Here is a 25,467-nt window from a genome sequence, read left to right on the forward strand (position 1 = left end):
TCGTGGACTTCAGGAAACAGCAGAAGGAGCACGCCGCCATCCACAGGACCGTAGTGGAGAAGATGGAAAGTTCCTCAGCGTACACATCACTGACAAACTGAAATGGTCCACCCACACAGACAGTGTGGTGAAGATCATCAGGAGGCCCTCTTCAACGTCAGGAGGCTGAAAATGTTCAGCTTGGCACCTAAGACCCTCACAAACATTTACAGGTGCACAATTGAGAACATCCTGTCAGGCTGCATAACTGCCTGGTATGGAAACTGCACTGCCCACAACCGCAGGGCTCTCCAGAGGGTGATGCGATCTGCCCAATGCATCACCGGGGGCAAACTGCCTGCCCACCACGACACCTACAGCACCCGATGTCACAGGAAGGCCAAAAAGATCCTAAAGGACATAAACCACCCGAGCCACAGCCTGTTCACCCCACCATCATCCAGATGGCGAGGTCAGTACAGGTGCATCAATGCTGGGACCGAGACAGAAAAACAGCTTCCATCTCAAGGCCAGCAGACCGTAAAATGGCAATCACTAGCCGGCTACGACCCAGTTACTCAGGTGGGTTGCTGACCTATATACACAGAGGTCAACCGATTATGATTTTTCAGCGCTGATACCAATTATTGGAGGACCAAAAAAAGCCGATACTGATTCAAATCTGCCGATTTTAATATAAAATACACATATTTGTAATAATGACAATTATAACAATACCGAATTAACAATAAACACTTATTTTAACTTAATACATAAATAAATCTATTTAGTCTCAAATAAATAATGAAACCTGTTCAATTTGGTTTAAATACTGCAAAAACAGTGCTGGAGAAGAATGTAAAAGTGCAATATGTGCCATGTAAAAAAGCAAAAGTTTAAGTTCCTTGCTCATAACATTGGTGGTTCCTTTTATCATGAGTCTTCAATATTCCCAGTTAAAAAGTTTTAGGTTGTAGTTATTGTAGGAATTATGACACGTAAACTACACGTCGACTATTTCTATATACACCTTTGACTATTGGATGTTCTTATAGGCACTTCAGTATTGCTAGCCTAATCTCGGGAGTTGATAGGCTTGAAGTCATTAACAGCGCTGTAACTCAAGCATTGCTAAGAGCTGCTGGCAAACACAGTAAAGTGCTGCTTGAATCAATGTCCACGAGCCTGCTGCTGCCTACCACCGCTCAGTCAGACTGCTCTATCTTGCAACCTTTTGGTTACTAATCCAACGCTCTAACCACTAGACTATCTGCCGCCCCATTAATAAGGTCAAATCCAGAAACTATCATTTCGAAAACCAAAACGTTTATACTTTCAGTGAAATACGGAACTGTTGCATATTTTATCGAACAGGTGGCAATCCTAAGTTTAAATATTGCTGTTACATTGCACTACCTTCAATGTTATTCTGGAAAATTAATTACGGTCTTTGTCAGGATGAAATGGTCTTCACAACAGTTCGCAACGAGCCAGGTGCCCCAAACTGCTGCATATTTCCTGACTCTGCTTGCACTGAACGCAAGAGAAGTGACACCATTTTGCTAGTTAATATTACCTACTAACATGCATTTATTTTAACTAAATGCGCAGGTTTAAAAAAATATATACTTCTGTATTGATTTTAAGAAAGGCATTGATGGTTAGGTACATTTGTGCAGCGATTGTGCTTTTTTTCCACAAATATGCTTTTCAAAGTTGAAGTAGGCGGTGATTCGATGTGATTATGTGAAGATCGATTGTTTTTTATAAGAAAAGTTTAATGCCAGCTAGCAACTTACCGTGGCTCCTTGCAGCCACAAGGTCCTTCAGATTGCTGCACTCGCGTAAAAGGTAGTCAACATGCCACTCAGTCTCCTTGCGGATTGCAATGTAATAGGCACCCACCGATTGATATGAAAACTTGAAATTGGCATAATTAAAATCGGTCAACCTCTAATACATAGGCATGGATTCGCTGGTCACTTTAATAAATGGAACACTAGCCACTTTAAATAATGTTTACATAATGCTTTACTCATCTCATATGTATACACTGCATTCTATTCTACTGTATTTTAGTCAATGTCACTCGGACATTGCTCGTCCTAATATTTATATTTCTTAATTTCATTCTTTTACTTTTAGATGTGTATTGTTGTGAATTCTTAGATACTACTGCACTGTTGGAGCAAGGAACACAAGCATTTCGCTACACCCGCAATAATATCTGCTAAATATATGTGTATGTGACCAATAAAATGTGATTTTGATTAGATTATACTCCGATGCGCTCTGCAGAGATTGGTAGGACAGTGTGCAAAACATTGCATCCGGAGGACATTAGATTAGGATTTATTCCCCTAACCTAAAATGTGATTTCTGTCATTGTGAGCACCATGGGTGGACAACCTAATGGGTTATGCACCAAATGCATATGGGTACGGTAAATTTCACAAATGGCCGGTAAATTAAAATCTTCCCGTCACGTTGTCTGGCTCCATTTTCTTAACGGAAACCCTGACACACACGCACAAATGACACAAGCACAAACCCATTCATGCTGATGCATTTTAGCTCACACACTGGTGTTCAATGTGGAATTGGACAAGAGTGAGCGAGGCCTAAGAATGTTGATTGGTCTTCTTCCGGGATGACATCAGTGCTTGGCTGGGCCAGAGTGAGAGAAGGGCTGCTCTGTGTTGGCGAGGAGGCATGGTGCGGTGAGGGTGAAAGGGGGCTAGGCAGCAGAAGTGGCGACTAAATCAGACAAACATCAAAAGGAGAGGTGAGCAGCAGGCTGATGGAAAGATCCCCTGTGAACTGACCAACAATGTTGCTGTAATGCTCGGACTGAAAAACAAGAGAGAGACGGAGAGCGTGACTGTGAAATGCAAGACATGATGGGATAGAAAGCAAATGAGCTCAGAAGTGCCAGATAGATCAAATGTCATACGCTTCATAAACATGTGTGGACTAACAGTGAAATGCTCAGGCCCTTCACAACAATGCAGAGAAAAAAGGAGATATAATAGAAAAACAACAAATAATAAGTACACAATGAGAAACAATAACCAAGTAACAGGAGCGTATGTGATGAGTCAAAAGAGTTAGTGCAAAAGCTGTTCAGTGTCCTGTTGGTTCCAAACTTGTTGCATCGGTACTGCTTGCCGTGCGGTAGCAGAGAGAACAGTCTGACTTGGTGGCTGGAGTATGTTACAATTTTTAGGGCCTTCCTCTGACAGCACCTGGTATAGAGGTGCTGGATGGTAGCGAGCACAGCCCTAGTGATGTACTGGGCCGTACGCACTACCCTCTGTAGTGTCTTGCTGGTCGGAAACCAAGCAGTCGCCATACCAAGTGGTGATGCAGCCAATCAAGATGCTCAATGGTGCAGCTGTGGAACCTTTTGTGAATCTAAGGGCCCAAGCCCAATCTTTTCAGCCTCCTGAGTGGGAAGAGGCTTTGTCACGCCCTCTTTCTTCATGACTGTGTTGGTGTGTGTGGACTAAAGGTTGACCGATTAATCGGAATGGCCGATCAATTAGGGCCGGTTTCATAACAATCGGAAATCGGTGTTTTAGGGAGCCGATTTTGGCGATTTGAGAAAAAAAATCTAGTCAGTTAAGAACTCATTCTTACTTTCAATGACGGCCTAGGAACGGTGGGTTAACTGCCTTGTTCAGGGGCAGAACCACAGATTTTCACCTTGTCAGCTCGGGGATCCAATCTTGCAACCTTACAGTTAACGAGTCCAACGCTATAACCACCTGCCTCTTGTTGCACTCCACAAGGAGACTGCCTGTTACGCGAATGCAGTAGAAGCCAAGGTAAGTTGCTAGCTAGCATTAAACCTATCTTAGAAAAAACAATCAATTAATCATAATCACTAGTTATAACTACACATGGTTGATGATATTACTCGTTTATCTAGTGTCCTACGTTGCATATAATCGATGCAACGCTGGGGGATGATTTAACAAAAGCGCATTTGCGAAAAAAGCACAATCGTTGGACGACTGTACCTAACCATAAACACCAATGGCTTTCTTAAAATCAATACACAGAAGTATACATTTTTAAACCTGCATATTTAGATAAAAGAAATCCAGGTTAGCAGGCAATATTAGCCAGGTGAAATTGTGTCATTTCTCTTGCGTTCATTGCACGCAGAGTCAGGGTATATGCAACAGTTTGGGCAGCCTGGCTCATTGAGAACTAATTTGCCAGGATTTTATGTAATTATGACATAACATTGAAGGTTGTGCAATGTAACAAGAATATTTAGACTTAGGGATGCCACCCGTTAGATGTTCCGTATTTCACTGAAATAATAAACGTTTTGTTTTCGAAATTATATTTTCCAGATTCAACCATATTAATGACCAAAGGCTCGTATTTCTGTGTGTTATTATGTTATAATTAAGTCTATGATTTGATAAAGCAGTCTAACTGAGCGATGGTAGGCAGCAGCAGGCTCGTAAGCATTCATTCAAACAGCACTTTCTTGCGTTTTGCCAGCAGCTCTTCGCAAGCACAGAGCTGTTTATGACTTCAAGCCTATCAGCCTAATGGCCGGTGTAACCGATGTGAAATGGCTAGCTAGTTAGCTGGGTGTGCGCTAATAGCGTTTCAAACGTCATTCGCTGAGACTTGGAGTAGTTATTCCCCTTGCTCTGCAAGGGCCGCGGCTTTTGTGGAGCGATGGGTAACGCTGCTTCGAGTGTGACTGTTGTCGATGTGTTCCTGGTTCGAGCCCAAGTAGGGGCGAGGAGAGGGACGGAAGCTATACTGTTACACTGCCAATACTATAGTGCCTATAAGAACATCCAATAATCAAAGGTATATGAAATACAAATGGTATAGAGAAACAGTCCTATAAATACTATATTAACTACAACCTGAAACCTCTTAACATGAGACTTCAATATTCTAAGGTAAAAGGAATGTTCTGAGCAAGGAAATTAAACGTTAGCTTTTTTACATGGCACATATTACACTTTTACTTCTCCAACACTTTGTTTTTGCATTTGCATTATTTAAACCAAATTGAACATGTTAATGAGGCTAAATTGATTTTTATTGATGTATTATATTAAGTTAAAATACGTGTTCATTCGGTATTGTTGTAATTGTAATTATTACAAATACATTTAAAATAAAATGTTTAAAAATGTATAATATTTTTTTAAATCGTCCGATTAAATCGGTATCGGTTTTTTGGGTCCTCCAATAATCGGCATCGGCGTTGAAAAAAATCAAAATCGGTCGACCTCTAGAATGGACCATGATAATTCATTAGTGATGTGGACACCGAGGAACTTGAAGCTCTCGACCTGCTCCACTACAGCCTCGTCGATGTGGATGGGGTGTGCTCGGCCCTCTTTTTCCTGTAGTCCACTATCAGCTCCTTTCTCCTACTTACATTGAGAGAGGTTTTTGTCCTGGCACCACACTGCCAGGTCTCTGACCTCCTCCCTGTAGGCTGTCTTATCGTCATCTTAATGATGGTATTGGAATCGTGCACGGCCACGCAGTCATGGGTGAACAGGAAGTACGGGAGGGGAGTAAGCATGCACCCCAGAGGGGCCCCGTGTTGAGGGTCAGCATTGCGGATGGGATGTTGCCCGCCAGGAAGTTCAGAAGCCAGTTGCAGAGAGCAATGTTTAATTCCAGAGTCCTTAGTTTAGTGATGAGCTTAGAGGGCACTATGGTGTTGAATGCTGAGCTGTAGAAAATATTATGGATATACTGACAAGATGCAGGTTTCTCTGCCCTAACAATGGGAGTCTTGTCCAAAAAAAAAACACATCTAGCTCTCGCCTATCCTTTCTTTGGATTGGTGGATACATCTCATTATTGTAATCCTTTTTGAATATTCGATGAGGGTTGTTGACATCAACCATCAGTATTCAATGGAAAGAGATGCTATGCTACTAATCTCATGTCATGAATATGCATAACCATCGAGACAACTCCAATATAAATAGTTTTTTCTCAAAGTTGACAGATTTTCCACCAGGTGTTCCTTTTGTCCAGATAGAAAAGAGCAGTGTGGAGTGCAATAGAGATTGCATCATCTGTGGATCTGTTGAGGTGGTATGCAAATTGGAATGGTTCTAGAGTGTCTGGGATGATGGTGTTGACCAGCCTTTCAAAGCATTTCATGGCTACAGGTGTGAGTGCTACGGCACGATAGTCTGGTTACCTGGGCGTTCTTGGACACAGGGACTATTTTTTTATTTCACCTTTATTTAACCAGGTAGGCTAGTTGAGAACAAGTTCTCATTTGCAACTGCGACCTGGCCAAGATAAAGCATAGCAGTGTGAACAGACAACACAGAGTTACACATGGAGTAAACAATTAGCAAGTCAATAACACAGTAGAAAAAAATGGGCAGTCTATATACAATGTGTGCAAAAGGCATGAGGAGGTAGGCGAATAATACAATTTTGCAGATTAACACTGGAGTGATAAATGATCAGATGGGCATGTACAGGTAGAGATATTGGTGTGCAAAAGAGCAGAAAAGTAAATAAATAAAAACAGTATAAAAACAGTATGGGAATGAGGTAGGTGAAAAAGGGTGAGCTATTTACCTATAGACTATGTACAGCTGCAGCGATCGGTTAGCTGCTCGGATAGCTGATGTTTGAAGTTGGTGAGGGAGATAAAAGTCTCCAACTTCAGCGATTTTGCAATTCGTTCCAGTCACAGGCAGCAGAGTACTGGAACGAAAGGCGGCCAAATGAGGTGTTGGCTTTAGGGATGATCAGTGAGATACACCTGCTGGAGCGCGTGCTACGGATGGGTGTTGCCATCGTGACCAGTGAACTGAGATAAGGCGGAGCTTTACCTAGCATGGACTTGTAAATGACCTGGAGACAGTGGGTCTGGCGACGCAGTCATCCGAAAAACCGAGGCTGTTGAGTCTGCCGATAAGAATTTGGTGATTGACAGAGTCGAAAGCCTTGGCGAGGTCGATGAAGACGGCTGCACAGTACTGTCTTTTATCGATGGCGGTTATGATATCATTTAGTACCTTGAGTGTGGCTGAGGTGCACCCGTGACCGGCTCGGAAACCAGATTGCACAGCGGAGAAGGTACGGTGGGATTCGAGATGGTCAGTGACCTGTTTGTTGACTTGGCTTTCAAGACCTTAGATAGGCAGGGCAGGATGGATATAGGTCTATAGCAGTTTGGGTCCAGGGTGTCTCCTCCTTTGAAGAGGGGGATGACTGCAGCAGCTTTCCAATCCTTGGGGATCTCAGATGATATGAAAGAGAGGTTGAACAGGCTGGTAATAGGGGTTGCGACAATGGCGGCAGATAGTTTCAGAAATAGCGGGTCCAGATTGTCAAGCCCAGCTGATTTGTACGGGTCCAGGTTTTGCAGCTCTTTCAGAACATCTGCTATCTGGATTTGGGTAAAGGAGAAACTGGAGAGGCTTGGGTTTGGAACTACGGGGGGCGGAGCTGTTGGCCGAGGTTGGACCACTATGGTGGTCTGCTTGAAACATGTAGGTATTACAGACGGTCAGGGAGAGGTAGAATGTGTCAGTGAAGACACTTGCCAGCTGGTCAGCGCATGTTCTGAGTACGCGTCCTGGTAATCCGTGTATATTAATCTGTTTAAAAGGTTTTACTAACATTGACTACGAAGAGTGTGATCACAGTCGTCCAGAACAGCTGATGCTCTCATGCATGGTTCAGTGTTGATAGATTCGAAGCTAGCATAGAAGGTATTTAGCTCATCTGATAGGCTTGCGTCACTGGACAGATCGCAGCTGGGTTTCCCTTTGTAAATCGGAGATAGTTTGCAAGCCCTCCCACATGCGACGAGAGTCAGAGCTGGTGTAGTAGGATTGGATCTTGGTCCTGTATTGATGCTTTGCCTGTTTGATGGTTCGTCTGAGGGCGTATCGGGATTTCTTATAAGAGTCCGGAAGTGTGTCCAGCTCCTCGAAAGCAGCAGCTCTAGCCTTTAACTCAGTGTGGATGTTGCCTGTAATCTATGGCTTCTGGTTGGGAAATGTACCTACGGTCCTGAAGTAAACAAAAATGTCATCCCTAGGCTATATTTCAGAGCTAGTATATCAAATGACAGACGCCCTTTGATAGAAACATTACATATTTATTCCAGTCAGAACACTGCAGCATGTTTAAAAGGGATACTGTGATATTTTGAGATTCAGGAAGTTTAATTACCCAGAGTCAGAGAAACTCATCGATACCATTTTTATGTCTCTGGGTGCAGTTTTGAGATGATTTAAGATAGCATATCGTGAGCTTAGCACAATTGCTGAAAGTCTCCCAGGACAGTAGCCAGCAGCCTTTCAAAAGCAGGGAAATAGACCTAACTACTCCAAAGATGGGTGGTTGGTCATAGTTTTTTTTATAGTCTCAAAAAGCTAGTAATCCATTTTATAAATGACAATTTTACTGATTATCATGAGAAACGAAATCTATCCACTTTCTCATTGTGTCCATGAATTATGAAGAAGCATAAATATGCAACAGTGTGTGTGTGAGGCTGTGTGTGCAAGCCACTCCTCCTACCATTGCGCTAGGACACACACACACACACACTCTCTCTCTCTAAAACCCAGCAGGGACTGGGCATGTGGACAATGACCTGCAGTCGCCAGAACTGGTCTCTCTCAAGAGGTAACATAAATGAGAAAATAACCTTGAGCCCCTCATCTCAACCAGCAGCCTGGAGATCATATGTATTCTGAACACACTTGCTGTAGCCTATATATGAGCATGAAAAATAGCTGCTGGTTACAATGTGCATGAATTATTGATGTACAGCTGCTATACAGCTTGTTAGGCGCTATGATTTCCTCAACAATCAGATAACTCAAAGACCCATCTGCAAAGAGGAGTGGCTGGTCCAAGGTGTTGAGGGGACTTCACACGGTGTGCTGCTTCTTCTTCACATGGAGCCTTTGTGGGGTTTAGGAGGTAGGCACAGTATCAAAAGAGAAAACAGACTAGGTTGAGACATAGGTTTGAAATAGAATGATACAGGGAGGTAATACCTGCATTTTCCCGATTAGAAACTCTCCTTTTTATTTTCTGTTTCAATACATTTTGCTACAGTGTGCTATACAGCACAACCTGGATGGTTGCCAATGGTATGTCACCTCATCTCTTTGGGTCTGTTCATCTTAGGGCAGAAACTAGGTGTTTTTTTATTTTTTTATAAAGCAGACCGATGAGCAATTCAACTGCTCATTAGGAGGTCCTCCACAGATGATTGATCTGTTAGTTCTCTTCCTCCATCCATGCAACATTCACTCCATTTATCCTAATTAACATATCCATGGAGCAGGGGCAACTGCATGTGTGTGTGGGGGAAGTGAGAGTAAGAAAGGAAGGCATAAAGAGAAAGAGGGCGAGAAAGAAATTGACAGAAAGAGGGGGCGAAGAAAGGAGCAAAAGACGCTAGTGTTTGAACTGATAAATCTTTGTGTAGTCCCTGCTCCACACCCCCCAGACAGTCCGCCAGCCCTGATTAAATACAAGCCTAGTCTGTGACAGCTCTGAACACAGGTGTCACCGTCCCTCCCCATAACTAACCACTACCCAGTGAATAGGTAGGTTTACATTACCAATCCATGCAATAAATCAAAGATTGCCGGGCCTAACGCACAGTACTTTCAACATCTTATATGATTGGGTGGCGTGGAGTCAAACAAATATAGAGGCTCCAGCAGAAATGGAGAGTTGGTGGGTGGGGGTGGGGTTATGAATTGTCTTATGAACTGTCTGTTTCATGCAGCATCAATGACTTCATGATCCATGGGCCCCTTTTCAAGAGCCATGGTAGATTTTTATGTAGCATTACTGATACAAACCAGCAGTCTTATGGGGACTCAGTCAGTACTGCTCATCATGTTCAGATAGTGAGGTGGTTACCTTTTACCTTACCATTACTGGATATACTGTGTGTTGCTGTTGAGCAAGCTGAGCCCCCCGAGAAGAAACTGTTACATTTCTTCTATGTTGAAACCATTAAGAAGGAGGCTACACTGTACATTGAAACAGTCACTGCAGCCTCTCAGTGTAACTTGACAGATGAACTCAGAAAAAACACAAGGGTGGGTGGGATAAGTTGGTTAATGTCAGCCTAACATTTGAAAATATATGCGAATGGGAATTTCACTGCCCACCCACACAAACTCCAACAGGCATAGTCTCTAATGTAGCTAAATTTACATTCAAATGAGTGGATTCGGCTAATTTAGCCACACCCTTTACTGACAGGTGTATAAAAATCGAGCACACAGCCACGCAATCTCCATAGACAAACATTGGCAGTAGAATTGCCTTACTAAGAGCTCAGTGACGTTCAACGTGCCACAGTCATAGGATGCCACCTTTCCAACAAGTCAGTTCGTCAAATTTCTGCCATGCTAGAGCTGTCCCCGTCAACTGTAAGTGCTGTTATTGTGAAGTGGAAACGTCTAGAAGCAACAATGGCTCAGCTGTGAAGTGGAAGGCCACACAAGCTCACAGAATGGGACCGCAGAGTGCTGAAGCGTGTAAAAATCATCTATCCTCGGGTGCAACACTCACTACAGAGTTCAAAACTGCCTCTGGAAGCAACGTCTGGACAAGAACTGTCTGTCAGGAGCTTCATGAAATGGGTTCCCATGGCCGAGCAGCCGCACACAAGCCTAAGATCACCATGCACAATGTCAAGCATTGGCTGGAGTGCACAGCTCGCCACCAATGGACTCTGGAGCAGTGGAAACGCCTTCTCTGGAGTGATGAATCACTCTTCACCATATGACAGTCCGACGGACTAATCTGGGATTGGCGGGTGCCAGGAAAACGCTACTTGCCCCAACGCATAGTGCCAACTGTAAAGTTTAGAGGAGGAATAATGGTCAAGGGCTGTTTTTTATGGTTCGGGCTAGTCCCCTTAGTTCCAGTGAAGGGAAATCTTAACACTACAACATACAATGATATTCTAGACAATTCTGTGCTTCCAACTTTGTGGCAACAGTTTGGGGATGGCCCTTTCCTGTTTCAACATGACAATGCCCCAGTGCACAAAGCAAGGTCCATACAGAAATGGTTTGTTGAGATTGGTGTGGAAGAACTTGACTGACCTGCATAGAGCGCTGACACCAATGAACACTTTTGGGATGAATTAACACGTTCATGAGCACTGTCTGTATCCAATGGGTTACATTTACATGCTATGGAAATACATGTCATGTTGATTTTACAACAGCTAGTTGTACAGTCTGGGGATATTGTACTCGGGTCCAAACGGACATAATATTATCAGTTGAATGTTGTGTCGGTCTGTACCATTGCGGTACTGATGCACCAACAGGACACTACCCACAAGCCATAAGACTGCTAAATAATTAACCAAATAGCTACCCGGACTATCTACATTGATCCCCTTTTGCACCAACTCATCACATACACTACTGCTCCGGCTTATTATCTATCCTATTGCCTAGTCACTTTACCCCTACCTATATGTTCATATCTACCCAAATTAAGTTGTACCCCTGCAACATTAACTCAGTACTGGTACACTGTGTACACTCTGTGTGTACAACACATTTCTTACACCTGCTCTTTCCATGACAAACCGACTAGGTGAATAGAGGTGAAAGCTATGATCCCTTATTGGATGGCCCTTGTTAAATCCACTTGAAATCAGTGTAGATGAAGGGGAGGAGACAGGTTAAAGAAGGATGTTTAAGCCTTGAGACAAGGATTGTGTACGTGTGCCATTCAGATGGTGAATGGGGAAAACAAAAGTGCCTTCGAACAGGGTATGGTAGTTGCCAGGCACGCTGGTTTTGAATGTGCACCGCAACGTGTAACTGCAATGCAGCTGGGTTTTTAACGCTCAATAGTTTCCTGTGTGTATCAAGAATAGTCCAACACCCAAAGGAGATCCAGCCAACTTGACAACTGTGGGAAGCATTGGAGTCAACATGGGCCAGCATCCATGGGGAACGCTTTCGACACCTTGTAGAGTTTATGCCCCAATGAATTGAGGCTGTTCTAAGGGCAAAATTGGGTTCAACTCAATGTTAGGAAGGTTTTCCTAACATTTTGTACACTCAGTGTATATACCCAAGTGATCATTACTCATTATACATTTATTCCTTGTGTTACAATTGTTCTATGTTTCTCTGCATTGTCGAAAAAGGCCAGTAAGCAAGCATTTCATAGTTAGTTTACGAAACATGTGACAAATACAATTTTATTTGATGAGCGCTGATGGCGTACCATATCTACTATAGAGGTATTGCACATTTGGATGAGACAACCAAAGTACTGTGTTCATGTTCTTCAGGAAGCATGGCATGATTTACTTATTTTCAATATAACCACAAGATACTTTCCAGAGAGACCAGCAATGTAGCTAGCTGGGAATGCAATGACGTTACCCTTAAAAAATGTAAACCACATTTGTTTTTTAAATTCAATTCAGTCTGGTATTAGAACGGTAGCCCCTATGTGCAAAATCGGTGTGTCTGCGGACAGCTGAGTATCTTGGCTATTGATCGGTGCCTTCAAATCTTTGGTGTGACTTATATATATATATATATATATATGTATATAAATGTATATATGAGCATACAAATTGATAAGGGAAGGCCAAGCCGATGACCTCATTTCAAGATGGCTGCTACCTCCATTCCGGTTAACGTTGTGAAGCATAAACAAAATAAACACGGAATACGTTGATACACACCGATTGCAGAGACTCCACAGACCATGAGAATATCTTATGTGTCTGCCTGTGATCTACCGTTATTGATCACCAGCCCCGAGAGTTAAAATATTTATTTTACACAACATTTTCAAACATTTCAAGGTACGCCTAGATTTGGTCTGTGTTTGAGCTATAGATACATGGTGGGTATGAAGTTAATCTTTAAGCTGGTAGGAACAAATCTAGCCTATTTCCATGATGTATGACTTAATGGCAAAATCAAAATGTCCAATGAGTGACTAGGTTGAGAAATATAAGAAATATTTAAAAAAACACTTGGATATCCCCTGTATGTTCCCTGACACCACCACGATGTTTGTGAGAGGTTGATGTGGTAAGAATGTTGTTTTAATAGTGAACAATAACTTTTAGGCACATCCTGTGCATTTAGCACATTTGGACCCTTTGGAGCATTTAAAAGGACACTTGAATGTACCCAGGATTCCCCATTTGAGGTGGCAGCGTAGCCTAATGGTTAGAGCATTGGACTAGTAAACGAAATGTTGCAAGATCTCATCCCCAAGCTGACAAGGTACAAAATATGTCGTTCTGCCCCTGAACAAGGCAGTTAACCCACTGATCCTAGGTCGTCATTGAAAATAAGAATTTGCTCTTAACTGACTTGCCTAGTTAAATAAAGGTAAAATAAAAAATACATATTTATATTTGTCAATCCCATTTTTTATGCTATTGCTCACGTGCTGTGGAAGCCATCTGATGAATTTCCAGGTCTAGTCATCAATAACTCACTTATAGCTTGTAAATGAAAGATGACTCAAAAGAAAAACTTGTGTGCTTGATCTTGTGTATTCTTAACTACGTAACTCCTGATCATTTCCTCAGTCTCCCAGATGTTCTCTTTCCAAATATACCAAGTTATTACATGTCAGAATCTTGTAAATACACATGAATATCAGTTACTTTTGGGTATGTCTATTTAGACGGAAATCTACATTTTGCCATTACATTTAAGTTTTGAACTGGGAGTGCTTAAACAGGATCGCGCACACATGGGCAGAGTTGACACTCAGATTTTGTGATGCAAGAGGCGCAGGGGGTTTAGGTAGTGAGCTGAGCTAACGAACAGTCTCTCACACACAAACCCTCAGTCAGTGTCAATTTTGTCTAAAACTGCAGCAGTCCGCGTAAGCAAACTTACAAGTGCCCAAGCCGAGAAAAAGAAATGCCTGAAAATGTGTGCCTAGATAACGTTGGACAAGGTCTATCCGTGCAAGGGAAACAGTAGCATATATCACCAGTTAATCGGGAAAAAACAGGGTCTTTCACAGACTCTACGAGTTGCCTCTTCGTGTGTGGCTTGGTAACAATGACGATGTACGACAGCTAGCCAGAGAGGCGTTGTAGGCACTGTTCTCTCGAGAAGCGGTCTGCATACATGTTCTGAGCGAGTTAGTAGTAGCCAACGTTAGCTAACTAACGTTTAAAATGTTTACCTTGCGTTTCCTGGTTTCGGCAGACCCACTCCACACAAAGCATTGGTAAATGACCCGTAGATTCTGTTTCCAGTTATCCACTTTGAACCCGTTCACATGGGGGCACCCGGCTGGACTCATGACAGTAACAACATTCGTTTTGTGTATCTTTAACGATGAAACGTGTTCCGTCCTAGTCCTGACGTTAAAGAATTAGCTAGCTAAGTTAGTTACGTTTAACGTTAGTTAGCCAGTTATCCGCCGATTGTTCCGATTCGGCTAGCTTGAGAGGTAGCCACAGCTAAATCGGAGGTAAATGCAGTACACATCAAAGCAATCCTTGAGTAATCCCATTACAGAATTTTGACATATTTTTCCCAAATTAAATCCACATTTGGGTGGTATTGGTCGTTGGCCACACTTCGGAAGCTATATCCTTAGTTCCAGTTATTTTAGCTAGCTAATGTTCGGCAATGGAATTTCAACAGAACACCGCGAGCGTTGCTGCAAGCCCCACCTCATTCATTTTTCGATCGGCCAATGGAAAGGAGTGCCTGGTTTTGATTGGCGTGTGTGGGTATCGTTTCCGTATTATGTCCCGCCCCTATTTGGAAACTGATATTTTGATTGGCTCAACTATTTATTACGCGCCTTATCCGCTCGTAAAACGAGTCCAATTGGCTACAGGAAGCGCTGGTACTGTACATTAGACTCAAATATTGTTATAACTAACCTCATTTTTCTATCTGTGTTACACTGTTGGAAACAAATACAGAGGTTTTGTCTTTTGGGCGAAAGACCACCATGCTTCCTCTCCAGTGGTCCTCTTTCCTTGGTGGACACACTCTTTTCACGACATTTCGCCCGGTGGGCGGCGCTATTATACATCAAGGTGGGCGTACAGTTCTGCAAGCATATCGGTGCACACAGGGCGAGAACTGAACCAAGCACTTGCGTAAATTCGGATCGAATCCGGATCGTGGAATCTATTTAACCCACTGTTTAACGACAGTAAAGGATGTTACTGTTTTATCAGGGAGTAACAAAGATAAAGTAATGTCATTGTTGAATTCACATTATGTTTGCTATTTCATGCAACCACAGAATAGAAAGAAGCTGAACAAAGATTTTGTATTAGAATTTGTTTAAAGTTCAGAGATATCTTTCACTCATAGTAATGAGACAGGATGTGTAAGTATGCCTCCAGGATAATATGGTAAAGTTGGCCTCGTGTATTCACCTTATTTAAGAACCTGGAAAACAAAACAATGTCTGAACGTTCAGTTTTGTGGAGGACATGCGTTGTGATATTCTTGCCGTTTTTGCGAACATTAGCTAGCTAGCTCAAAATGTCGTAAAATCACACCAAGAAAAACCTTTCAAAGTTGAATGGCAAGTCTGGGCCACATCTGCAGATTATTCAAGAGTGGGAGGACGATATGAAAAAATGGCCACATATCACCTACAAAGACTTCTTGAATTATTTAATCTTGTCTGTCTGTGTGGATGGCTCAGAGATGAGGAGCTACAAAAGCACAGATGCATATCAATACCTCCACAGTGGCAAAGTTGGGTGGGTGTTTATTCACTTTGAGGATGACAACCTGGTGTTCCTCAAAGCAGATGTCCAGCCCAGTCAGACCAAAACACACCATCATTCTGCCTGGATTCTTGTATCATCTTGTATCATCATCATCGGTGGAGACTGCATGGTGTTCTTGTTGTAGGGGCAGGGGAAATATTGCAGTCATGCAGCTGCAATACTATGGAAAGTAGCAAGCTCGCTGTCTTTTTGTTTATGACTGATACGTTTGATGTTAGCTAGTTACTTAGCTAGCTAGCTAATTGTGATTATACCATATCACTGACCAGAACTGATAACGTTAACTATTACAACATGCACACACAGTTCTTGGTTTCAATGGCTCATTGTGTAGGTATATCAGTCTAATCTCGAATGACAATGAGGTAGGTACAGAATCAAGGTGAATTTTACAAGGAAATTGGTAATTACCAGCATAACTTAAACCGACTAGTTCAAATGGAACTGTTTAAACTAGTCAAATGTGAGCACCATGTAAACCAGTGTTCTGTACTGTAATTTACTATTCTAACAGTAGTTTTTTTTGCTGAAGGTGCAGAATGCTATCTATGGAGGATTGACATGGATGTCCTGTACATACTGTATGAGCAATGCCAGTGGAACTCGAGACGTAGCGGAATTTAGCTCCAAAAAGGTTGAGCGGGATATGTTTCAAACATCACAAACCAAGTGACGAGTTCTCTGACAGAAACCCGCCCGCTTCTCCATCTCAGTTTGGAAGGGGCCAATGTTCCAGTGGAGATCCTTCTGCACAAGTGTATCAAAGCTAAACCAAACAGTCATCAAGTTCTAGCAACAGCTACAGCAGCCTCATGGTGAACATGGCATAAATATGCAGTGTCAGAAATGCTGTCATTTTATGATGTTCATGTTAAGCTGGAGGAGTGTAAATGTGCCACCTTGAAGGAGGTCACTAAAGCACAGAGAGCATCCCATGTGTGTTATGACGGACGTAAACTTCGGATCCCTTATAGCTCAGCAAAGAAGTTTCCCGTGCGCACCACAAAAAATCCCGACAACTTTGTGTGGGAGCATCTCTTCTCCATGTCCCATGGGAACTCAGCAACCACATTTGGCAAGGAGAACGAGCAGGTGGCTTACACACTTCTAGAAATCAAATGTCCTGTTCTGAGAAAGAAGTGTGAGTCTCTGACTAAACTGTTCTCTGGCAAACTCACTGATGTGAAACTGGTTGATGCCTCAGTGGCAACCTAATGGAGCCCGCGGGTACTAATTGCAGGTGCAAATGGGCATGTTCTACACAGGACTGGAGAGATGCAAACTACTTGTCTGGGCTCCATCCAAGCAAGTTGTTATTGATGTGCCATTTGATGTGAAGTTCTGTGCTGATGTTATTCCTAAACTGAAGGCATTCTATTTCACACATGCTGCCAAGGATAGTAGATGAGTTCCAGTCATTCAGACTAACTCTGTGCTCCAAATATGTTAATCTATGTGGTATTTAGACTCGGGGCCTAATACTTTGTGTTTTTAAAAAGGTCTTGTATTTTGTGCCTGGTAAAGCTCTCTCTGTCAGCTCTACCTTATTATCTAAGCATAACTCTTGATTTGTGTTTTTTTGTTGTTGTCTTGTACAGCTTTCTTCATACATGTTTATCTAATGGCTAAATATAACTCCTTGTGATTTATTAATATTTGAAATGTACCTTGTATAGCTCTTTATTTTCATATGGCACTTAATGAACTCATCTAAGCATACCATAACACATCTTGTACTTAGCAAATTATGGTGTTAATAAAGCACAATGAAATTCCACTTTGTTGACATTTTCTTTGATACTTAACATTCTGAAAGGAAGGATGGGGAGGCATGTCTAAGGGTTTCAAATGTCTTTTCAGTTTGATTCTGGGTTTGGTTTTCAAGGGCAAAAATTAAGAAAACAGTGTGGCACTTGATAAACAGTTGTCTTCCCTTTTGGTCTGTTAGAGACATTTTGGTGTTGAAGAAAATGTATTTTAAATAGATGGAATAATGCATGATAGAAGCACCTAGTGGATGCCTGTAATTATCAGGAACAGGCAAAGTTACAGTACATTTAAAATGTCGGAACATTAAAATAATTCAGATTAAATAGTAAACTATATATATAGTGCATTCCGAAAGTATTCAGACCCCTTGACTTTTTCCACATTTTGTTACTTTACAGCTTTATTCTAAAATGTATTAAGTATTTTTCCCCCTCATCAATCTGCACACAAAACCCAATAATGACAAAGCTAAAACTTGTTTTTGGAAATGTTTGCAAAATTGTAAAATTAAAAAAAGAATATCAAGTTTCCGTAAAATTTCAGACCCGTTACTCAGTTCTTTGTTGAAGCAGCTTTGGCAGCAATTACAGCCTTTAGTCTTCTTGGGTATGACGCTACAAGCTTGGCACACCTGTATCTCTGCAGGTCCTCTCAAGCTCTGTTAGGTTGGATGGGGCTGAGTTGCTGCACAGCTATTTTCAGGGCTCTCCAGAGATGTCAGATGGGGTTCATGTCCGTGATCTGGCTGGGCCACTCAAGGACATTCAGAGACTTGCCACTCCTGCGTTGTCTTGGCTGTGTTCTTAGGGTTGTTGTCCTTTCCTGACTAGTCTCACAGTCCCTGCCGCTGAAAAACATCCCCACAGGATGATGCTGCCACCACCATGCTCCACCGTAGGGATGGTGCCAGGTTTCCTCCAGATTCAGATTGGCATTCAGGTCCTAAGAGTTAAATATTTGTTTCCTCAGACCAGAGAATCTTGTTTCTCATGGTCTGAGAGTCTTTTAGGCAAACTTCCAGTGGGCTGTCAAGTGCCTTTTACTGAGGAGTGGCTTCCATCTGGCCACTCTACCATAAATGCCTGTTTGGTGGAGTGCTGCAGAGATGGTTGTCCTTCTGAAAGGTTCTCCCATCTCCACAGAGGAACTATGGAGCTCTGTCAGAGTGACCATCGGGTTCTTGGTCACCTCCAGTACCAAGGCCCTTCTCCCCCGATTGCTCAGTTTGGCCAGGCGGCCAGCTCTAGGAAGAGTCTTGGTGGTTCCAAATTTCTCCCAGTTAATGATGGAGGCCACGGTGTCCTTGGGGATCTTCAATGCTCCAGAATTGTTTTGGTACCCTTCTCCAGATCTGTGCCTCGACACAATACTGTCTCTGAGCTCTACGGACAATTCCTTCGACCTCATGGCTTGGTTTTTACTCTGACATGCAATGTCAACTGTGGAACCTTATATTGACGAGAGGTCGACCGATTAACCGGAATGGCCGATTTCAAGTTTTCATAACAATCGGTAATCTGTATTTTTGGACACCGGTTTGCCGATTTTTATAACATTTTTTTTTTCACCTTTATTTAACCAGGCAAATCAGTTAAGAACACATTCTTATTTTCAATGACAGCCTAGGAATGGTGGGTTAACTGCCTTTTTTAGGGGCAGAACGACAGATTTTTACCTTGTCAGCTCAGGGATTCATTTTTGCAACCTTCTGGTTACTAGTCCAACATTCTAACCACCTGCCTTACATTGCACTCCACGAGGAGCCTGCGTGGCAGGCTGACTACCTGTTACGGCAGGGCAGCAAGAAGCCAAGGTTGTCAGGATTTGGCCAGGGTTGTTCCGGTTTTTGGTCACTAGATGCCCCCATTGTGCCTTTTGACCTTTTGTTTTCCCTTGATCCCCATTATTATTTGCACCTGTGCCTCGTTTCCCCTGATTGTATTTAAACCCTTTGTTTTCCTCAGTCCTTTGCTCTGTGTTTGTATGTTAGCACCCAGCCTTAGTACTCTGTGAACTCTTGTTGATCCCGGTGGACTCTCTTGTGGAATTCTGTTTTTTGTTCTTGTTTGTTTGTTTTTGAGTATTTTATTAGGCTTTTTGTGCTATACCTTCCACCTTGTGGATTTACCTTTTTGTATTGGAGGATTACCTTTGTTCTTGTGGAATTCCTTTTGAGGTTGTGGAGTTACATGTTTTCCTGAAGAACTTCACTTTTTACTTCATTAAATACACCGTCTCAAGTACTGCTGTGTCTGCCTCATCTTCTGGGTTCTGCCAACTATTCGTGGCTCAGTTGGTTAAGTGACTGTTTCTCACTCCGGAGACCCGGGTTCGTAACCGGGTCCTGACAGAAACACAGAGCCAAAAATGAACCCAGAGGCAGCCAGTTCCCAGGACCTTGTTGCCATGCTGTCCCACCACCAGGAGACTGTCCAACGCCACGAAGCCGCCCTGGTTCAGCAAGAGGCCTTAATGGCTAGACATTCTCATCTTCTGTCGGAGATGCTGACTTCCATAAAGCAGATATCTGATCGACTTACCCCGGCAACAGTTCCCGTCCCAGTACCTCAGATTCACATACCCATGGCAGTTAACCCTCTGGCTGAACCTCGTCTTCCACCTCCCCAACGGTTCTCAGGTGATCCAAGTGCTTGTAAAGGGTTTCTCACCCAATGTTCTCTCTCCTTCGAGCTGCAACCCTCGTCATTCCCCACCGACCGGTCTAAGATCGCATATATCATCACCCTGCTGTCGGAAAAAGCCCTGGCCTGGGCTACTGCTGTGTGGGATGCCCATAGTTCCTGCTGTGCCAGCTACTCTGCCTTTGCTGAGGAATTCAAACGAGTGTTTCAAGGCCCACGCAGTGGTCCTGACTCAGCCAAACAGCTCCTGACTCTCCACCAAGGTCGGCGCAGTGTGACGGACTATGCCATCCAGTTCCGCACGGTGGCAGCAGCGAGTGGCTGGAACAACGAGGCGCTCACGGTGTGCTTTCTGAAAGGCCTTTCAGACACTATCCAAGATGAACTGGCCACTCGGGAACCACCGGACAATCTCGAGTCCCTGATCAAGTTGGCCTCACGCATTGACCAGCGTCTGAGAGAGAGAGAACTCAACCGTAGACCTCCAGCCCCTATCAGTCCCAGCTCCGAGTCCCCACCTTTATCCTCGCTGGCTCCCCCGGAACCCATGCAGATTGGACGCATCTCCCAGGCTGAGAGGGAGCGACGCTGTCTATATTGCGGCAAACCGGGCCATTTCCGTTCCACGTGTCCCGGGCTCCAGGGTAACGCTCTGTCCCGTACAGACCGGGGGGAACTGTAACGGGAAACATAACCTCCTCCCATCCGTCCAACTCCCGTCTGCTCATTCCAGTCACCCTTTCCTGGGACAACCACAAGCTTCACCTTCAAGCCTTGGTAGACTCTGGAGCCGCAGGTAACTTCATGGATGGTGTCTGGGCGAAGGAGAATGGCGTTCACTCTGAAACTCTAAGTGACCCCATGAGGGTTACTACATTGGATGGAAGCCCTTTGGGATCTGGACTTGTCACTCATGTCACTACCTCCTTGCGACTTTCAGTTTCACAACACCAGGAATTGATGAACTTTCATTTGATCTCCTGTTCCGAGTTCCCTCTTGTCCTTGGATACCCCTGGCTTCACAGCCATAACCCTCACATCGACTGGTCTGTGGGCACTATCAAGCAGTGGGATCCTACGTGCCAAGCTACTTGTATTTTCCCGAATTCCCCGAGTTCTACTCCCGAGTCTTTAGAATCCATCGACCTGACCCGAGTTCCCGAGTGTTACCATGACCTCAAACTGGTATTTAGCAAACAGAGGGCCACCATGCTACCACCCCATAGACCTTATGATTGCCCCATCGAACTGTTTCCGGGCACTTGCCCCCCCAGGGGTCGGATCTTTTCCCTATCTCCACCCGAACGAGCTGCTATGGATACCTACATCAAGGACGCTCTGGAAGCAGGCCTCATGCGTCCATCCACCTCCCCGGCGGGAGCAGGGTTTTTCTTTGTGGCCAAGAAAGACGGTGGATTACGTCCTTGCATCGGGGACTCAATGCCATAACCGTCCGTAACCGTTACCCGCTACCCCTTATGGCCACAGCCTTCGAGCTGCTCCAGGAAGCAGTTGTTTTCACTAAGCTTGACCTGCGGAACGCATACCATCTTGTGCGGATCAGACCTGGTGACGAGTGGAAGACCGCTTTCAACACGCCTACTGGTCACTATGAATACTTGGTGATGCCCTTCGGCCTGACCAACGCCCCAGCGGTGTTCCAAGCGCTCATAAACTATGTTCTTAGGGATATGCTTAACATATTTGTGTTTGTTTACTTGGATGACATCCTCATCTTTTCGAGCTCTCTTCAAGAACACACAAAGCATGTCAGACAAGTACTCAAATGCCTCCTAGACAACCATCTGTACGTTAAGCCGGAAAAATGTGAATTCCATTCATCCCGAGTACAATTCCTGGGATTTGTAGTGGAACCCGGTCGAGTCCAAATGAACCCCAGGAAGGTAGGGGCGGTAGCGGATTGGCCCACCCCCAAATCCGTTAAGGAAGTTCAGCGTTTCCTGGGCTTCACTAACTTTTACCGCAAGTTCATCAAGAACTTCAGCTTGGTGGCAGCCCCTCTCTCAGCTTTAACCAAGGGTGGCAATGCAAGGTTTTTGTGGGGAAGAGAAGCTGAGACGGCCTTCCAAGGACTCAAGCAGCGCGTCCTCTCTGCTCCCATCCTGATACTACCGACTACGGATGAACCGTTTGTGGTGGAGGTAGACGCCTCAGAGGTTGTTGTTGGAGCTGTCCTGTCTCAGAGGGGTGAAGACAAGAAGCTTCATCCGTGCGCTTTCTTCTCACACCGGCTTACCCCGGCTGAGAGGAACTACGATGTGGGGGATCGTGCACTCCTAGCGGTTAAGATGGCATTGAAGGAATGGAGACACTGGCTCGAGGGGGCTTCTCACACCCGTTTCAAGTGCTTACGGACCACAAAAATCTGGAGTATATCCAGCAGGCGAAGCGGTTGAACTCTAGACAAGCTAGATGGTCTCTTTTTTCAATAGATTCCAGTTTATCCTCACCTATCGGCCCGGGTCGAAGAATCTCAAACCGGATGCCCTGTCCCGAGTCTACGCTCCTGCCATTCGAGATGACACGGACATGCCTGTCCTTCCTGCTGCTAAGATCGTGGCTCCGATCTCGTGGCAAGTTGAGGATACCGTGAGACGAGCTCATGCTATTGAACCGGACCCGAAAGGAGGTCCTGCCAATCGGTTGTTTGTCCCCAAGGCAGTGAGGACTCAGGTCCTTCTGTGGGGGCACTCCTCTCGCCTCACCTGTCACCCGGGCGTAGGTCGCACCTTGGAGTTCATCCAGCGTAAGTTCTGGTGGCCTACCATAAGAGAAGACGTTGCCACTTTCGTCAATGCCTGCCCCGTGTGCTGCCAGGGCAAATCTTCTCACCTCCGCCCGCAAGGACTCCTTCACCCTTTACCTGTTCCCCACAGACCCTGGTCCCATATCTCGTTGGACTTCATTACTGGCCTTCCTCCATCCCATGGCAATACTACTATCCTAGTCATAATCGACAGGTTTTCAAAGGCGGCCAGGTTCGTCCCTCTGACTAAGTTACCTTCTGCCAAGGAAACGGCTGAGTTGGTAATTAATCATGTGTTCCGAGTCTTCGGCATTCCCCAAGATATGGTTTCTGACAGAGGTCCCCAATTCGCCTCTAGGTTTTGGAAGGCCTTCTGCCAACTCATGGGGGCTTCTGCCAGTCTATCTTCAGGGTACCATCCGGAGTCCAACGGCCAAACAGAGAGGATGAATCAAGAGCTGGAAACCACCCTCCGATGTATGACTCGTAACAACCCGTCCACATGGTCGTCCTTCATTGTTTGGGCCGAATACGCGCACAACACCTTGCGCTCCTCCTCCACTGGTATGTCCCCGCACGAGTGTCAGTTTGGCTATGCCCCTCCATTGTTCCCGGACCAGGAGGCAGAAGTCAGAGTGCCTTCAGCCTTGAAGTTCGTCAGACGCTGTCGGCTTATGTGGAGGAAGACCCGTCTTAATCTTATGCGTTCCTCACAGAGGTACCAACAACAAGCCAACAGACGTCGCCGTCCCGGGCCTCCCCTGCGCCCGGCCAGAGAGTCTGGCTCTCCACAAGAGACTTACCACTACGGGTGGAGTCTCGCAAGCTGTCCCAAAATACATCGGTCCCTTTAAGGTTGCCAGGAGAGTTAACCCAGTTTCTTATCGCCTACACTTACCCAGATCCCTTAAGATTAATCCCACATTTCACATTTCCTTATTAAAACCTGTTGTTTTTTTCTCCCCTTGTCCCGGCAGACAGACCTCCCCCTCCGCCTCGTGTCATTGGAGGCCAGCCGGCTTATACCGTCCATCGGATACTGGATTCCCGCCGGGTGCAGCGGTCCTGGCAGTATCTGGTGGACTGGGAAGGCTACGGTCCCGAGGAGCGCTCCTGGGTTCCTGCCAAAGACATACTGGACCCTGACCTCATTCGTCAGTACAGGGCCCTCCACCCTGAGAGAGCTGGTAGGAACGTCAGGAGCCGTTCCTAGGGGGGGATTCTGACAAAGGTAAGTTGCTAGCTAGCATTAAACTTGTCTTATAAAAAACAATCAATCTTAACATAATCACTAGTTAAACTACACATGGTTGATGATATTACTAGTTTATCTAGCGTGTCCTGCGTTGCATATAATCGATGTGGTGCCTGTTAATTCCTCATTGAATCACAGCCTACTTTGACAAACGGGTGATGATTTAACAAGGGCATTTGCTAAAAAAGCACTGTTGCGCACCAATGTACCTAACCATAAACATCAATGCCTATCTTTAAAATCAATACACAAGTTTTTATATTTTTAAACCTGCATATTTAGTTAATAATGCCAGCTAACATGAATTTCTTATAACTAGGGAAATTGTATAATTTCTCTTGCGTTCTGTGCAAGTATATGCAGCAGTTTGGACCACCTGGCTCGTTGCGAACTGTGTGAAGTCCCTTTATTCCTAACAAAGGCCGTAATTAATTTGCCAGATTTGTACATAATTATGACATAACAATGAAGGTTGTACAATGTAACAGCAATATTTAGACTTAGGGATGCCATCCGTTAGATAAATTACGGTATTTGGTATTTGGTATTTCACTGAAAGAATAAACGTTTTGTTTTTTAAATGATTGTTTCCAGATTTGACCATTTTAGTGACCAAAGGCTCGTATTTCTGTGTGTTATTATGTTATAATTAAGTCTATGATTTGATAGAGCAGTCTGACTGAGCGATGGTAGGCATCAGTAAGATCGTATGCATTCACTCACACAGCACATTTGTGCGTTCGACAGCAGCGCTGTTTATGACTTCAAGCCTATCAACTCCCGAGATTAGGCTGGTGTAACCGATATGAAATGGCTAGCTAGTTAGCACGGTGCGCGCTAATAGCGTTTCAATCGGTGGCGTCACTCGCTCTGAGACTTGGGGGTAGTTGTTCCCCTTGCGCTGCAAGGGCCGCGGCTTTTGTGGAGCGATGTGTAACACTTCTTCGAGGGTGGCTGTTGTCGATGTGTTCCTGGTTCGAGGAGCGAGGAGAGGGATGGAAGCTATACTGTTACACTGGCAATACTAAAGTGCCTATAAGAACATACAATAGTCAAAGTTATATGAAATAAAAATCGTATAGAGAGAAATAGTCCTAAATTCCTATAATAACTACAACCTCAAACTTCTTAATTGCCATTATTACAAATCGGCCGATGACTCGGTATCGGCTTTTTTTTGGTTTGGGTCCTCCAATAATCGGTATCGGCGTTGAAAAATCATAATCGGTCAACCTCTAATATAGACAGGTGTGTACATTTC

The 25,467-nt window shown here is 44.2% G+C and overlaps 1 protein-coding gene and 1 long non-coding RNA gene across 3 annotated transcripts in view; one reads left to right on the plus strand and one right to left on the minus strand.

Annotated features, from left to right (window-relative positions):
- LOC118357537 (ubiquitin carboxyl-terminal hydrolase 22-like) overlaps positions 1 to 14,675 on the minus strand; it is a 50,100-nt gene extending 35,425 nt beyond the window's left edge. For both annotated transcript variants that reach the window (XM_035734729.2, XM_035734728.2), the window contains exon 1: positions 14,191 to 14,675. In XM_035734729.2, the coding sequence (XP_035590622.1) occupies positions 14,191 to 14,310 (120 nt within the window). In that variant the 5' untranslated portion in view covers positions 14,311 to 14,675. The remainder of the gene's footprint in view (positions 1 to 14,190) is intronic.
- A 236-nt stretch (positions 14,676 to 14,911) lies between these two features.
- Positions 14,912 to 17,549, plus strand: LOC127911504 (uncharacterized). The gene is made up of 2 exons (XR_008078765.1): positions 14,912 to 15,061; positions 16,305 to 17,549. It is a non-coding gene; the product is annotated as an uncharacterized LOC127911504 (long non-coding RNA).
- The last annotated feature ends 7,918 nt before the right edge of the window (positions 17,550 to 25,467 follow it).

Source organism: Oncorhynchus keta, chromosome 24 (assembly GCF_023373465.1).
Source record: "Oncorhynchus keta strain PuntledgeMale-10-30-2019 chromosome 24, Oket_V2, whole genome shotgun sequence".
In the NCBI taxonomy this organism is placed as follows: domain Eukaryota; kingdom Metazoa; phylum Chordata; class Actinopteri; order Salmoniformes; family Salmonidae; genus Oncorhynchus; species Oncorhynchus keta.